General features: G+C 50.5%; 1 protein-coding gene across 5 annotated transcripts in view; it reads left to right on the forward strand.

Annotated features, from left to right (window-relative positions):
• The window catches only part of Br (broad-complex core protein), a 42,341-nt gene extending 37,107 nt beyond the window's left edge, over nucleotides 1–5,234 (forward strand). For all 5 annotated transcript variants that reach the window (XM_076790369.1, XM_076790378.1, XM_076790360.1 and 2 more), the window contains one exon: nucleotides 2,611–5,234. In XM_076790369.1, the coding sequence (XP_076646484.1) occupies nucleotides 2,611–3,326 (716 nt within the window). In that variant the 3' untranslated portion in view covers nucleotides 3,327–5,234. The remainder of the gene's footprint in view (nucleotides 1–2,610) is intronic.
• The last annotated feature ends 12,389 nt before the right edge of the window (nucleotides 5,235–17,623 follow it).

Below are 17,623 nucleotides of genomic sequence, written 5' to 3' on the forward strand. Positions count from 1 at the left end.
TACGTAAGAGAGTCGTGGCAAAAAATCGATCATCGCGTTCTGCGATGGGGACGGGACCGTCTTTCGTCGCCCATTGGCGAACGGGTAACGGCCGCGGTGTTATCGCGGGATTTTCGAGAAGCGATCGGAAATCAATACAGCTTGTTTACGTTATTGGCCGAATCGCAATCTCCGGGAGAGGCATACGCTGCTCTTTGAGGAGAGAGAGAGAGAGAGAGAGAGAGAGAGAGAGAGGCAAGGTGAAGGTCTACTCGGTCGCGGTGCTTAATTCATCGAGGCAGTTTAGTTTCGAGGCCCACCGCCAGTCTCCAGCAGCGACCGAGAGCACAGACGAGACTCTCGCGAAGAAATTGGCCTTGTTTCGTCGTTCTCGATCGGCCGCCTGTGCGAGCAAAAATCGACATCGAGACACAGAAGCCGCGAACGAACGTCCCCGTAGATCGTCGAGCAACGAACGCGTGTCTCGAGCTCGTTGCTCGATTTTCACCGGTCAAGCCCTAGAAGAAAGCGGCGAGCCCGGAACACAAGAGTTATCGGTTTGATCGCGGCAGTGATTTCGCGAAACGCGCAACCGCATATCGAGGGAAAAGAGGGCCTGGGAGGGCCAAAGGGAGGAAGGTGCCGGAGGGGGCGAGAGAGCTCAAGTTCTTGCTCCCGTTCTCCTCCTTGCTTCGCGAGAGCCCCGTCTTCTCCGTTCGCGTGCCCCCCACCACTGTCCACGTAACTCTTTCAAAAAGTTCGTAAGACTCGCGTAACCAATCCGGAAGCTACTTAGATTTTTCCCTCCCCGCCGATTCCTCTGTCCTTTCCTCCCTTCCTCCTATCCTCTCCCCCTTGAGCCCTGTGTCCCTCCCTCCCTCCCTCCCTCTCTCTCTCTCTCTCTCTCTCTTCTTCTTCTTCTCCTCCTCCACACGGGTTCCCTCTTGATTCTTTCCGTCTCTGTCTCTTGGTTTCCCTTCTTGCGCCAGAGAGACCGAAGTCGTCCCCCCTGTTCGGCCCTCCTTGTCGTCGTTGGCTGCTCCCGGAGTTTCGTAGTCGCGCGCGGAGTGTAGCGGAGCTATCGATCGCCGTGGCTCTCCGCGCTTAGAGTCAACATCAGTCATAATACAGCGCAACGGCATACGGGGGGTTATTAAGAATAATACGCATCCTAGGTATATATCCCCTTCCCGAGGCGAGGCACCGCGGAAAAACAGGGGAAGGAGTGCGGCTCGTGGGGGTGATGGCGGGGGGAGGGGGATGGTTCCCGTTGCTAGGGTAACCGGCTGGGTAAAATCCCGCAAAGAAGAAGCATCGCCCGTTATGTTCCTGTGTGCCGGCTCTTCTGTTCTGCTCTTGCTCTTGCTCTTGCTCTTGCTCTTGCTCTCGCCTACCACTCTTACATGCCCGTTACCACCGGGCGCGTTCTCCCGTTGTATCGACATCTCATCCTCGGCGGACGTTATACCGGCTTTTATGAGACGATGAATACGCGTACGCTCGCACTTCCCCCCACCCAATCTGCCCGAGAAACCCTACGCCCTTCCCCGAATATCGAAAGGAGATCGCGACACGCTCGCCGGGAGGTTGTCGCATAAATTAGGAGAAATAGGGAACCGAGCTGATCCTTCGCTTTCCTAATCTCCGGTTGTTGTTCTACGAGGTGTTCCGGTTCCACTCTCGATGGACTCTTCGCGTTAATTCTGATCAGATCGCGATGAATACGTGGGAAAAGATGTATTCCTCGTACACGAGTAGATGGCATAAATTTTCCTGAAGAGGGGTAACGGGAGATTCGTGACACCCCACTCTTAAAGCACTACGCGTACTAGTAGGGATGTAGGGACAGTGGAACGTCGTCGTGACCGCATCGTTCTGTTCCAGTCACACTCGACAGGTTCATTTGTTTCCTTCGTCGAACGACTATTGCAAAGTACTATAGGCCACACACACACACACACACACACACACACACACACACACACACACTATGTTATCTACCCTTTTGCTTGTGCAGTCATAAGTTGCAATGCAAGATGAAGCGTGTACATGGTGAAGTTGTCCGATCTGGCGTGCGCATTCCGTCAATTCCCCGACATAAACTCAATCTCAATCAATTCTTTCCGTCTTGCTTTGCAACTTCTGACTCTGATATGCAAAACGGACGACAAGACGGTGTGCGTGTGTGTGTGTGTGTGTGTGTGTGTGTGTGTGTGTGTGTGTGTGTGTGTGGGAGAGGAAACAATAATACATATATTCGGAAATCTGTTGGTTCACACTCGAAGAATGTCACGTGATATAACTTGTTTCCACGTGACGTCGATAATAGTGTGTTCGCACCTTTGAAAGTAGGCCTATCAGGATTAGATACTTTTAGAGTAGGCGTAGTTACTTTTGTGCCATCTTCTCGTGGCCGATGGCTACATGTGCGCTTAAGCCGGTCGCCTTTTTGGCCGCCTATCTCTCTCACTCTTTCTTTTCTGTTACCTCCCCCGAGACCTGCGCGCGGCGTCCACCCCCGACGATCTAGCCTCTCGACGCGGGACGAGGAGTCGTGTCGGCTCGTGTGTGCGATTAATTAATACCGCGGGACACCTCGGTTGGACTCAGCCCCCTCCTCTTTGGTTGCAGACCGGGAGGTCGCCGAGGAGGACGGGGGTTGGCAGTCCGCTACCAACGGAGATGGTCAACGGGAAAGATCGGCCGATTGCCAAGGTCAGGCGGGAACTGGCCGGTGCGTGGTGGTGCAGGGACACCAGCAGCACCAGGAGCTGCCGATAATCGATCTGTTAGACGACATAACCGATCAGATGCAGATCGTGCTCAAGTCGGAGCCCCTGTCGCCGAAGATAGACGAGCTCGAGTCCTGTCTGCTAGCCGAACAGCTCGATCCCACCGGGGATCGCGGCTCGGTCGCTTCTGTGAGCAACAATCGTCGTCCGAGCCAGCATCAGCAGGCATCGAGAACGTCGTTGAATGAGACGACCGTACCGTTCGCCGATCTACGCTGGCTGACGCAGAACGGCAACCAACAGACGACCAACGCCACGAACACCAAATCCCGCGATCCATCGCGCAACGATCAACAAGAGAGCAAACCGCAATCGTCGTCGAACAACCGATCGACCAGCGGCACCTATTGCAACTTCTGCCAGAAAACGTTCTCGCGTGCCTGGTCCCTGCAGAGGCACCTGGCGGACACGCACTTTTACGTGCCTCAGTCGCTCTCTTGCGATCAATGCGGCAGGAGTTACAAGTCCAGGAACAGCCTGGTCAGCCACAAGAGCCAGTACCACGCGAGGAAGGAGCGCAAGGAGCACGAGGAGCCGTGCGAGGTCACGTATTGACCGGCGTCCAAGGTTTACTGACCGAATTGCGCCGAGGACCACCACGTCTTGACCCCGAGTACCCGAGGCTCCGAGACACCCGCCCCCGCGATGCAAAACGATCGCGAGATGTCGTTTAGGCTTTTGTAAATACCGTGAACCTCGTTCTCTTTTGTACATATACTTTCCTAGACCAGGCGTGGGCAGCGAGACAGAACTCTATCCCGTTCTCCTCGCAGTAGGCGCGGTTTCCACGCCCCTGCCGGAGCCAGTTGCCCCACGGGGCAATTAGGGCCCAGGTCTGCTCTAGACGGTGCTTCACGTCATCGCCATCCCGAACGTTCTAGTCTTCCGACCGTGTGGAACGAGTTACCTCGATGCACGCCAAAGAAAATATACAAGTCTAGTAGACACACACACGATGCCCGCGTTTAGCCTAAGTTCGAGAAACGGTGTGTGCTCGCTGGGAGCACAACCGCCGCCGTGCCGGTCGCGCTTCGCTTTTTGGAAATGAGTTCCGCCATCTGTAAGTTGCCCGGCGAGTTCGCGCGCGAATCGATACGCGTCTCTCTTTCGGTAACCACCGTGCTCTTCTTCATCTACACCCCCGCGGAAAACCGGCTCCGGGGGTAGTTCCACCCCCGACACGACGACACAGCGAACTCTCCGCGTAGCTTGTGTACCACCCTTCCGAACGGTCGATCACACCGAGGCTGTTATCCGCTCGCCGTTTCGCGCTTCGATCCGCTTCGGGACTTTTTGCCGACGGAGTTTCGCGTCCCGTCGACGCGTATCGTCGCTTCGCTCGTCGCCCGGTGGAATCGCGCGCGAGCACCGCGGCCAAGGGCGAATCTATTTATCGGACGATTGGACTATAAACCCATCCTATCTATCTGATCGGGCCTTTAAAAATAATTTTCAAGATACGGGCCGCACACAAGACGCTCCGCTGCGCCGTATCGTTCCGTCCCGCGTCTCTAGCCAAAAAAAAAAAAAAAAATCGCTGATTCTCCGACACGAGCCTCGGTTATAGTCACCTGTCGCTCGCCGCTTTACCGAGGACCGATCGCGCTCGCCGATATAAGGCCGTCGATGATTGTTATTAGCGTGTAGCGTGGATGTCGTTTAGAGCTGATTGAGAAAATAAAGGACGATTCGAAGGAAGGAAACCCCGTGTTTTACTTGAAACACCAAAGCACCCGCGTCTCCGATCGCACCTCGTCCCCCGAAAATCGCGCGCACGTGGAACTCTATCTTCGGTGAAACGTAAAAGCGAACTTACTAAACAATAAGCTGCATTATATCAACCGTCTTTCACCTCTCATCGCATCATACCGTGTTTTAGGCCAATATAATCACACTCTTGTATAGATATATGTATATCCCACAATGTACATATATGTATAGTCAACACACGTTATTACCTCCGAGATATCTACTCTGCTCTCTGTCTTGCTGTAAATAATACGCATCGACATGGATACATCTCTGGTGCTCTGAAAACACTAACGTCATCGCTCACGATCGTTCACTGGAATCTTGGAATTGCTTGCACTCCTACTATCGTAATGCGCTATATCAAAAACCAAAAACCAAAAAAAAAAAAAAAAACACCAAAGAACTCGCCAAAAACATAACGTCAGAGCACAACGAAATACGAAGTAAGAAAAAGGGGGCCCAGGGGCACAGGCTGTTGTCTTCTTCTTCTTCGCGAGGAAGAGTCTCCCGCCGAGACGACCGTGTCGCCATTGTCAGCCAAGTGTCGTGGTTAGATGTGATCATGCGTGTTCAGAATAGTTTTCATTAGACGAGTCTTTCGGCATGCAGAACGATTGACAATGGCGACCGTGTGCGAGGCTCGAGACGCTCTCCTCGGTGGACTCAGGTGCGAAGACGAGACCGTAGAATGTGCGTGACGACGAGGACGCTCTGTGGTGTAGCACCTGCACAAGCATTGTCACGTGGTTCCCAAAAAGTAAAACAATAAACAAAACAAAAAAAAAAACAAGTACAGAAAACAGTTTAACGCAAAAACCGTAAAACGGACAGTTTGAGCACGGCTTGGTCGGGTGACGGTGTGTGGCAACGTGCGCGGACAAAACTAATCGAGAAAATGGGCGCACGAATGTTTCCTCTATCGGCTCGGCAAATAAAACAATCCTGCAAAAGCAAAATAAAACAAAAAATACAATCAAACGCAAACATGGTGGTAGATGGTGGTGTTAACGAGTGAAAGCGAGACGACTAGAAATATTAAACAAAATCGAAAAAAACAAACAAACAGTAGATGACGATGTAGATCGCCGGACATAGAGGCACACACGGCTAGAGGCTAATGGAGGACTCTAGAGAGCGGACGGGGAAGAAAAAGACTCTGTTCTGTTTCCCTGCTCCGCGTTTTTCGTGTGCCCCCCCTCCTCGTCGTCGAACGGACAACTGTAGTCCGCGGGTGTTGTAAGTCCGGCGACCAAAAAACTAAAAAAAAAAAAAAAAAAAAAAAAAACAAACCCCGGGCCTCGTGACAAAGCAACAAAAGTAACCCCCTGTGTCTGGTTCTGCCGCCAGGTCAGTTGGCCGGCAGCGGCGCCGCGTCCGATGAGTTTCGATGCGAGCCTTGCAACAAAATCCTGACCTCCCTAACGCGGTTGAAGCGGCACATACAGAACGTGCACACCAGGCCCAGCAAGGAACCGATCTGTAACGTCTGCAAGCGGGTTTACTCGAGCCTGAACAGCCTGCGGAACCACAAGAGCATCTACCATCGGCAGCTCAGCAAGAACGAGCAACAACGCAAGAAGATGGAACAGATGCGCGAGCGGGAGAGAGAGCAGAGAGAGCACACGGAGAGATCGAGCTCTCAGCACCAGCCGCAGCAACTGCAGCACCCGGATCAGCAGCCGCAGCCGCGATTAGGATAGAGCCTGCTCGCGAAAGCCACCGGGGCAGGCATGGGGCGCTCCCGATTGCCCCCAGGGGCAAGACGAAAGTGATCTCTCGCGCGACAGAAAATCACAGCGCCCGACAACCATCGACTTTTTTATGGTGTCCCCACACAGGTGGCAATCCATGCGTGATCTCATGCCTGCCCCATGCGGGCTTCTTCTTCTTCTTCCGGCTAGACCGCGAGAATCCGAGATATATTATATCAGGGATCGAAGTCGGGTTCCACGACGCGTAAGCTGGCCACGCCCTTTCGATCCGTGCGGCGCGCGCACACTCGTTGAAGAATCTCCTTTAAAAAACAATGGTGTCGGATTTATCGGTATCGTTTGGGTTATCTGTTTAGACGTCGACGCTTCTGTCGCTCGCGATACGCTATTGTCGGTTCGGTTTCGATCCGCGTGTACGTTCTCTAGCGTCGATCATTGGCTCGCACACTCGCCCCCCCCCCCTCCCCTCTCCCGCAACGACATCCGAGGAGGATGTCCTCCACGCTCACCCCCCCCGTCCCCCTCCAGGGTGTCTTTGAATTCGAGTCGCGGGAAACACTATGTGATAGTAGACACGACACTGTTATTATAGTTTTCGATGGAGTTCTCCGTTCGAGCGGATCAATAAGAAAAAAAAAGCGGAATGAAGTAATGGGATTCTAGAGGAGAGAGAGAGAGAGAGAGAGAGAGAGAGAGAGAGAGAGAGAGAGAGAGAGAGAGAGAGGGAGAGAGAAAAGAGGAGGAGGAAATGAACGTGTTAGAGCGTCGAGGCCGACAAATTTAATTTTTCTACTGAGGTTATAAAGAAAGAGAGATTTATATAACGATATATATTATATATAAATATATGTATACATGGACGGACGTCGCGCTACGTGTAAATAGTTAAGCTGATCGGGTCGAGCAACGGGATTCGGATATACTCCTTGCTTAGAACGCGTTCTTTATTTAACTGAAACAGGAAATATTGAAAAGGAAAGACAAGCAAAAAAAAAAAAAAAGAAAACAAAATAGAAAGCTACGTTCCCCCGTTTATTTTTATAGTTATACTCGCGAGGGGTGGTTCATGGCCGCCTGGCTACAGGTGTCGCGGAGAGAGAGAGAGACGTCGCAGTACAAACCTGAAGAATAAATCATAAGTTCAAACGTGTCCTAAGTTAGAGCCCAAAAAAAGAAATCGAGCCGCTAGGTCTCCCCATTCTTCTCACCCTATATCCCCTATTCCGTTAGGTTTAATGCATTCTCTTCTCTGTTTCCCTTCGTCCTTTCCCCCTTTCGTCCTGTGGTGCGAGCAGCAGGAATAGCGATTCCGATCGCGCTGGAAATCCGTCGTTTTTTAATCGCCTCGTGGAAAATCGTTTTTAATTTCTTATTCGTTTTGCGTTATGTTGGTCACCGAATTAATCGTCGACGAGACTGGCTGCGCCGCTTCTCCATCGAGACGCGCGGAATTGTGATAAAGAGTTTCCTCTTAGAGCGTTTTCACGGTGTCCTATTTCCACCGTCCAGTTGACATGCGAATATTGGCCTGTTACCGTCCCGTATACCTAATACTAGGATTTTATCTTGCGATTCATTATTTTAGCACATACATTGACAAAATATATCGGACAAAATCTATATATGTAAATTCGATCTTCTCCCTTTTACAAGACGACGCATACCAATCGCTTTTAACGATAGGTAGTAGACTCGGTGTTAATCGTATACACAGTGTCCTTTTGGAATTATTTTCGTTTTGATCCTTGAAACTGGCCGCAACGCTCGCGAAACCATCGACGAATTCCAAAAGGACACGAGGTGAAAGTTTTAAATTTCTGATTCGGCCAGCATTGATTTGTCAATCGAACAGTGGGAATTCGGGGACCGTGGGAACGCCGTTGATGTTTGACTGCTGGTAAAATTGTGGCAGAGAGATCGATACAGCATCATCGAGCGTAGGATATAGTAGCATCGACGAGGAGAATGTGTCGCCTATCCGTAGAATGTAAATAAAAAAATCCTTTCGATCGGGCATAGACGCGTGCACGCGCTTCTCTGTACATATGTACGTAAGGAACACGTCTTTTATATCAGGATTTGTCGACACCGGCGTGAGCATCGCGCGCATAATACCCGCACATACATAACGCAATATAATCATATACCGTCTCTGTTCGTTTTTTTTTTCTATTTTTTTTTAATCGCTAACATCGTCGTTCCTCATTTTACTACTTTTGTTATATCGGGTTTCATCGAGCGAGGGGAGGGACACGCAAGCGAGTCTCGAAAACGGTGGGGGCCCCGTGTTGTACACGTGGCTTCACTTTGTTTTCCTCTTCCGATCCGTGTCGCTAATTATTAATCGGAATCGGGCAAATTCTATACGATACGTTTCCGAACGGGGCAGAAGAGATTTGTTTCGCATTATAATTACTCTCACCACGATTATTATTAATGTTCTTATTATAATTGATACACGAATCACCATTATGATTATTGCTATTATTACTGCTATTATCATTATTATTTATGAATAAAATGTTTCTTTTGTACGCTGAGAGAGAGCGGCCCCCCTCCAACAAAACAAACCCAGACCCCCCGCCCCCTCTGATCGACCCCACCTGGACACGCTCATCTTGCACGGGAAAGGTGTTGTGCACGAGGAGAAGTGTGCACACACATACACACAAGAGAAAGAGAGAGAAAGAGAAAGAGAGCGAGAGAGAGAGAGAGAGAGAGGGAGGGAGGGAGAGGAGGTTACAAACACTACGACAGAGGTGAGCGCGGTGAGCACCGCTCGTTAACCTTCGCCTGCGGTGATTACGCAACCTGCCGTGCCGCGACGCGCGCCGCCCGGTGGTTTTTGCATTTTCTTTTTCTGCGTTCCGTTCCATTCCGTTCCGTTTCGCTCCGTGTTCCGTCCCGTTCTCGAGCCGCCGCGCAATGCAGACACCTCCGTTGCACCGCGTGCGCTTCCGGTCGACCCACTTACTCCACCCGTGATACCTCTGCCCCGTGATATTGCACTCTGTTGTACAAGCGCCCCAGACCCCGTGACACGCATACGCTCGGCCGAGGTGCCGTCTCGCCTCGTCTCGCCTCGCCTCGCCTCGCCACGTAACGCCTCGACTCGCCTCAACCTCGCCACATCTCGCCTCGCTTCGCCTCGGCCCCGAAGTCAATGGGTGCGCGTTTCACGCTCCGAAGCACCCGAGGGTCAGCCACCGTCGAGAATGCGCCGTTACACCGGCAGAACCTTCAAACCTCCTTCCTCCTCTTCGCTGAGGAACCTTCGGCCTCCTGCGACCTCCCAGCGACTCTCCGGGACGCAGAAACACTACCGCGGTTACTGGATAACTGTCCCCCGTTGAAGGCCTAGACACAGCTATTGCAATTCTGAGATATTTGACAAGATAGGCCTACGTTCTGCTTCTTAGTCTAGGATTCTAGAGATGGGGGTGAAATACGACAGTTATCCCGGAATTGCTGTACTCTCCCTGCTTCGGGGACCTCTCCCTTGTTTTCATCAGGAAGGTGACTCTCGAGCCTTTGTATTAATTCTGAAATGATTTTGCTACCTTTCGATTCGGCAATTCTTGGGTAACTATCTCTGGTTGGGACCTATAGACGAGGGAAGGGGTTGTTCGAAAACGATTTTGCTGCCTTTAACAATAGCAATTCTTGGATAACTGTACCAGGTTTAGGGTCTATAAACACGTTTGTCACAACTCTGATGAGCCTAACTAGATTGTCGTCGAATGATTCAGGGCCTACGTTTGATTTCTTGATAGATGGGGGTGGGTCTTACAGGATTCTTGGGGTGGGGATGAAGAGAAACAGTTATCCGGGAATTACTGTACCTTCTCCTCTTCAAGAACCTACCGTGTATTAAGAACGCAATTCTCGACTGTCTCGAGGCTTTCTGATCGAAATCTAGTCGAAAAGTGCCAAGCTACGCGATCATCCCCTATAAGATTGTCCGCTATTAAATCCCTGTATCTCGTGTAGGCAAACAAAATTCATAAGCGATTTTATAACCTCATTTATAATTTCTTGGATAGTACCTATATCATTGCAATATTAATATATCGCATTGTATAAAACTATTAAAAGCTCGTGCCAGAATAATTCAGTCTAGGCGTTACACGTTCTCAAAGTATTGAAATACCAAAACAGTCAGTATTATGAAACAGCAAGGGAATTTTAGTGACATTAATGATCTTACCAATGAAAACCAATAAAATAACTGTGCGTTAAGGGGTGAATGGAGCATCGTGGCCCAAGGCGCTGGTACCACTGTTCTCCTCGAGCAGCGCGATCGCTTGGCACTTGGACGTCGGACACGTTGACTCCAGAGAGTCTTTACAATCCCGAGAACGAATCGGCATTTGGCTACCTCTGGAATCAACGTGCCGAGACCGGATGCAGACTAGCGTCCCGCGAATAGCCTCGGAGAATGTTAGCGCGTCCTCGACCGTTCTCGCGACTCTTCGAAGGATTAGAAGGACTCGTCCGCCTCGAGACTGGTCGAGAAACCCGACGGTGTGACCTCCGTCGGCGACGACGATCGCCGATCGTTGCGTAACCCACGGCCAATGACAAACCAGAGCCCCGAGCCACCTTTCTCTCTGCGATCGGAAACCCCGGTGAAACAGATCGGAGAACCTCGACTGACAAAAACAGAGACACGAAAGTCAGAACTAAACAATTCGAGTGGCCGCAACTAATGCACGTGTTCTCTCGTGGTTCGGGGGTTGTTGAGAGGAGCCAGAGAACAACATAAAGCTGCCACCACGGGCGATCGGCGGCCCCCTCTCGACGCATGTGTCTCCTTTTGCCCGCCCCACCCTTCAACACCCCTATCACTTTAATCACACCTCGATCATATACACATACACGCACACACGCACACACGCACACAAACACACACACACACTCACGCACACGCACAGACGTCGATCCTCTCTCGCATCCTAACCGGCCACTTTCACCTTTGTACCGATCATACAATTCCCACACGCCTTGTTAACGAGGAGTTACCTCGACTCACAGAACCATACTCACCATCACCAACCAACACCCCCCCCCCCCCGAACCACACTCACTCTGGCCCTGCGTATCGAAGAACACCATCAGCGTAAACACTAATCTTGTCCAGTGATATTAATGGCAGTCGTATCTTTGTTCTTGTTTGTTCCCGGTCCCGCTCGCTCGGCTATACGTTCGGCTCTGGTTCGTCATTGTTCTGTGTGTACCTACCCGCTACCTTCACGAACACGGATTTGCGCTGGGGGTCCATCCACAAACGTGGCTCTCCGTGTGCCTCCTCCTACGCCACAAATATTGGTTCGTAACGGAAAATATCTTTTCTTTTTAATTGGGTGTCGATACTTTAATAACGGACATATACATATATATATATACATGTATATATTGGTGCTTGGTCTCTCGCTCTCATTCTCTCTCTCTCTCTCTCTCTCTCTCTCTCTCTCTCTCTCTCTCTGTCTCTCTGTCTCTGTCTCTGTCTCTGTCTCGGTCTCTATATAAAATCTAATCACCTTGCGATCTTCGTATATATTTTGATTCGCTGTTTCTGCTTCTAAACATTTTGCCACCTAACTCTCTCGCTCTCTCTCTCTCTCTCTCTCTCTCTCTCTCTCTCTCTCTCTCTCTCTCTTTCGTTCGTGATTTTTCTTCTCTTCCTCTTTTTTCTCTCTCTCTCTCTCTCTTTCTCTCTATCTATCTATCTATCTAACTATCTGTCGCTCTCTCTAACCTTCGCATATTTATTTAACGTTATTACCCGTAAACGAATCGCGTCCGTCTAACGAAATCGTGTTTCGCGAAATTTAAACGGTAAAACAGTCGGTCAACCGTCCGCGATACTCGCGATGCGACTGTCGCATTCTATGCACGGCAGTTTGCTGCCGCAGGGGGTGTTCACCTGCGACGTATGCGGCAAGAGCCTCTCGACGAAGCTCACCCTGAAACGGCACAAAGAGCAGCAGCACTTCCAGCCGTTGAACAGCTCCGTGTGCTTGGTCTGCCACAAGACGTTCAGGACGTTGAACAGCCTGAACAATCACAAGAGCATCTACCACCGTAAACAGAAATAGAGCCGGTTATCGTCGCGTGAGGCTCGCGCGTCGTGCCGAGGAACGCTGTGAGAAACCAAGAGCTTCGAAATAGGGGGCGAGGAACAGGAAGGAAGGAAGAAAGGACGAAACGGAGAGGAAGGCAGGCAGGAATGAAGATAGAAAGAACGAACGAACGAGGAGAGAAGGAAAAGAAAAAACGGTGCCAATGGACGCGACGGGACACGGGTGGAACGGCCGACACGTCGACAGCATGTCCGCGTTCGAAAAATGGGGGAAGGTTTCGCGCGCGTCTGTGTTCTTCTCATTTCTCTTTTTTTTTTTTGTTCGTTGTTCGCCCGAGGGAGTTGTTGCGTTTGTTGTCGCCCCTTGTGTTGGTCGTTGAACAAAAAAAAAAAAAAAAACGGGAGAGGGTTCCGCGCGGATACGGAATTGTTGTTACATTGTTAGTTATTAGCGACGCTCCGTCGACGGTTTCCATGGGACCAGTTGCTGTAAACCAAGACTTCTCTCGCGTCGGTGTAGCTTTTTTGAATCGCGTCGATTTGGGCCAAGGGTTAGAATAGCCGGCGCGCATGCTGTCCACGATGCCGGGAGAGAGAGGAGGGCCCGAAGGTGCAACGAAGGAGAGAGAGAGGGAGAGGAGAGGAGAGAAAACGCACACCGTCCGAAAGGATATAATATTATAGGGAGCGTGTGTGGACGATCGAGAGGGCTGGCGCGGATAGACGGGGAAAGATTGAAAATCAGTGCTTCCAAACACACGATGGACGCGCGTGGCGATATTCTTTTGTTGTTGAACCGGCATATGTATCTCGTTGCGTTCTCACTACCGGAACCCGAGGAACGAGCCCCGCCGACGGTCGTTCTTCGAGATTTCGCGAACCTGCCCGCGAAAGTGTCTCTTCGCGAGACTGCGAGAAGAACGAGAGGGAGAAAACGATATTCCAGACTTGTCCCGTCCGCAGCTCGAAGTCCGATCGGCTGCCCAGAGTTTCACGAACGCGTCACGAGACCCCTCGTTTGCCACCGAATGCACCCGCGATCATCACCAACGCGCCACCGACAACACCGTCAAACCCCCTTCGCGATCTCTATTTACTCGCGGAGACACACGCGATCGCGACGGCCAAGCCGCATAGCTATTTTCGTCTACTTTTATACCGCAATCCTCTCGGTCTTTCTACGATACTCACGAGACAATTCGACGGTAGAATTTTCGACGAATCGCTCGAAGCTTCGGAGCTCGAGCCGCTGGCCTTCCCTCCTTAGCGTCGCATCGTCGCCAGGACGATACCGACGCTATCAAATAGCGGTTCCCTATTGGCCGGGTGTAGAGAAGAATACAGTGTTCCCTCTACAGCGTCCCGCAAGTGGGCGGTACAGCGAGATAGCGGAGAGGCGGTACCCGACGTGGGCGTGGCTTCGTGGCCCTCGATTTGAAATCCAGGCGGTAATACTATGAGGTTATATTTGCTGTAGAGGGAATGCTGTGCTACAGCGAGGATATCAGACGGAGATCTCTGAGCGGGCGTGGTTTCGTGGCCCCTAAATTTAAATATCATGTATCATAGAATTCTATGCTACAGCGGGGATAATAGTCAGAGATCTCCGAGTGGTCGTGGTTCCGCTGGACCTGCAAAGTGTGCTAAAGTAAAGTTAAAGGTGTGACGCTAAGGAGGGAAACCGTGCTCGCAGAGCTCGACTGTTTCGCTTCCCGGAAGGACTATTCCCGAGCGGATCCGCGATCGAATCGCGCACCGGTTCGTCGGCGGCGCGTTGCTGACGGTGGCGCCCGGTGGTTGGCTTCGTACCGACGGTGGGCGTGGCCCGAGGGAACGCGGGAGTTTCGAATTCTCTGGCGAGCTCTCCAGAAGCTCGTAAACACGTCCGTTCGCGCGCGAATATTCGCCGCGTTCCCTTACTGCCGCCGGCCGCGCGGCGACACCACTCTTCTTTCTGTAGCGACAGATACGGCTTAACTCGCAGGCTATACACGGTAGGTTAGGCTTATGTATTTCGACATGGAGGAAATGGAGGAGGTTATATGTTAGCGAACGGGAAAGAAAGAAAGAAAGAAAAAAAAATGAATAATACTTCCAGGTGTCCGAGACACCATCGTCCACACTAACTTTAGGCGGGAACGTGTCCGAATACATGTTTCGACAAGACTGTAAAACGAATATTGAATTAACCAAGAAAGACTCGAGAATCTTTTAATTGTTTCGATGTTCGAGGGGGGGGGGGGTACCGGGGGTCGGGGGGAGGGTTTTGCCGAGGGAGAAAAGAAAGCAAGCGATGAGAGCGCCGGGGGTGGGACGGGTTGGGGGGTTTCACTGAAAAGTACACGCGCGCGATAGCAGCAAAAGGGGGGTTGGGTGGGGAACAGGGGTGTTCTTCTTCCGTCGCGGATCGATAACGATCGATAAACACACGACGGTACGTGGGCTGTAAAAAGTGGTAGATAAAAGTTACGAAATGTTACGTTAACGGGTCGGGGGCTCCCGCGACATAACGGAGGGGCGGGGCGGGGCGGGATCGGGAATGAGTGAGAAAGTAGGAGGGGGTACGCGGGGGCGGACCGATCGATCCCTCCGGGAGGCGACTCCGTTATCGTTTCGCGACGGACCGTGAGAAAGGACGTACATTGATATAATATAATATAATATATACGTATATATTTTATCTTAATATATTCATTCCATATTAAATGCTTTAGCGGGGGTACCTTGCACACAGACACATATTCATTTTCAATGGTATACCGGGCTTTACGTAAAGTACCTTATCTTATTATTATGATTACCTTTTTCTTCTTCTTCTTCTCCTTCTTCTTCTTTTTTTTTATCATGATTATTATCACACTATTATTTCTTATTATCGCTGCTACTCTACGTTTCATCGCTACGAATCGATTCTTCTGCACGAACGATTTCCAACGAGACGCGCGTGCTTTCGATGATCATTCGGTTGCAGTTGCGTAGGTATGTCCTTTCGAGGCACTTCTCGACGAAGACACTTTTCCACACAGGACAAATCATCGAACGACCTAACAGTTGCGTGTGTATCTTCTCGATTCCGTTCGCTTGTTCACGGTTACTCTGTTATTATTTTCGTTCGGTTTCCACACCTGTCGTCACCGCGTTAATTAACCCGTCCCTCCTTTCGGGCTCGATCGTCGTTCTCGGAAAAAAGAAGTCTGACTTTTCGCACAATACTCGAGCAGGGGAGGAAAGCTGAAAAGGAAGAAGACGCTTGTCCGATCCTCCAGCGGCCTTGACGCGCTCATTTCCATACACGCGCACGCACATGCACGCACATGCACGCAAACTCATGCAACGTGCGCACACACGGTCCTCCATTCTTCGCCGGTTATTCGCGCCTAACCGCGCGCGTACCGCCACCGCTTTCTTACTCGCGCTTTCTTGTGTTTTCTTTCTGCCGGCCGTAATCGCGACGGCGACAACGAGACGCAAAGGGGGGACGGATACGAACCGGTGACGACATCCAACGTTTCACGGGAAGTCCGTTCGAGAGGCGGGCGGAAACCGCGCTCGGTTTTCTGACGACTCCGCCGAGCGCAGAGGAGAAACACGGTCCACTAACACAGACAGGTTACTTATATTAACTAAACGATAATAGCCATATATACATATAACCGACTACATAGCATATACCTATATTTTAGTAGAACTTTGATAAGCCACCGGCCGAGGACTTCCTGATGGTCGCGGGTCGTTGGACGACCTGGACGAGACCCGATTCCATTCTTCTTCGCCCTTGTTACATTGTTTCTTCTGATTATACGCAATTTGCAACGGTTCCATGATGCTCGGTGCATCGTCTGATTGATGTTAACTGCACTTTGAGGTGGCTGACCTAGCGAGACCATAGGTTAGAGGTCCTTGAGGACGGCAGTTAGAGTCGATGAGCATTTGCAACATTTTTGTGGCACTCGGAGTGTCTCCTTTTCCACAATCGTCAAAAGATCTCTTAAGTGTTTGACCCTCTTGTACAATAATTTACTAAGAATGCCAGTGAGACCACAGCCAAGAGATTCTTCTAAGACATAGAACCAGCTAGCAGCTGCAAGCATTGTCTCGAGCAAAATGTTTGTGGCACTGAGAGTGCCCGCTTTTCTACAATCGTGAAAAGGTCTCTTCAGGGTTTGACCTTTTTGTACAATAATCCAGTAACAACGCCAGAGAGACCACAGCCGAGAGATTCTTCGAAGAGTCAGTATCAGCTAGGAATTGCAATTGTTTTGAGAATTCGCAACATTTTGTGGTGGCCAATTTAATACATCAGCGATCAAAGTGTTCCTTGTCCTGTGTGCGGATAGAACCAAGATTCTTTGGAAGACGAAGCCAAGGAATTCGACCATTAAAAATTTCTAAAATTTTGAAGAAGGTCAATGTAGAAAACTTGATGCAATAGTTGAATCGTCCCTTGTCTAGAGTCAGAGCTGAGATCCTTCGGAAGACGAAGCGAAGGAATTCGACTATTAAAATTTTCTAACATTTTGAAGAGGACAGTATAGAGAACTTGACCCAGTTAGCTAAGGCGTCCCTTGTTGAGAATAAGAACTGAGATGCCTGGCAAGACGAAGCCTCGTGGACTTGAGCATTGAACATTTGCGGAATTGTGTTTAGGTGAATTTGGCGAATCGTTTTTTTTTTTTTTGCTACGATAGCGATGTTTGCCAACCGCCGGACCCAAACCTTTATCTACGGCCTCGACGGGTTTACTGACACCACTGTATCGTTATCTTGTCGTGTGTACGTCGTCTAGAACGTATCAGCTTGCCGTCAGGAAGGCTTCGAAGCTCCCCGAACGATAAACATATAGACAGACTAGGTCCCGTCGTGCGTCGACATTCGTAGAAGATTGATCGCAAAGTAATTCGCGGAGCACACACAGGACACACACGATGATATATATATACATATATTGCAGCGTGTACACCCGAGAACAACCCGTACACTGCGCATCCATTGTACAAACGGTAAACTCAGCCAGGCAGACGGACCCCGTTCATACACACACGCAGGGATACGCACATAGAGTACATGTATACGTACATATAATATACAGAAAGAGAGAAAGGGAGAGAGATAGAGAGAGAGAGAGACACGTATATACACACAGGACTGAGAGACACGCACACACACAGCCATGCAACCTCGATATAGAAAATATTTGACCGGCGCATACGAAAGTGTTGTTTCGAGAGAGCGGCGTCATCGAACTTGTCTTCCGCTTTCTATTTTATTCGATCGAATCAAATATTTGCCGTGCAACGAGGGGCGAA

The sequence above is a fragment of the Halictus rubicundus genome, chromosome 1, assembly GCF_050948215.1.
Source record: "Halictus rubicundus isolate RS-2024b chromosome 1, iyHalRubi1_principal, whole genome shotgun sequence".
NCBI classification, from domain to species: domain Eukaryota; kingdom Metazoa; phylum Arthropoda; class Insecta; order Hymenoptera; family Halictidae; genus Halictus; species Halictus rubicundus.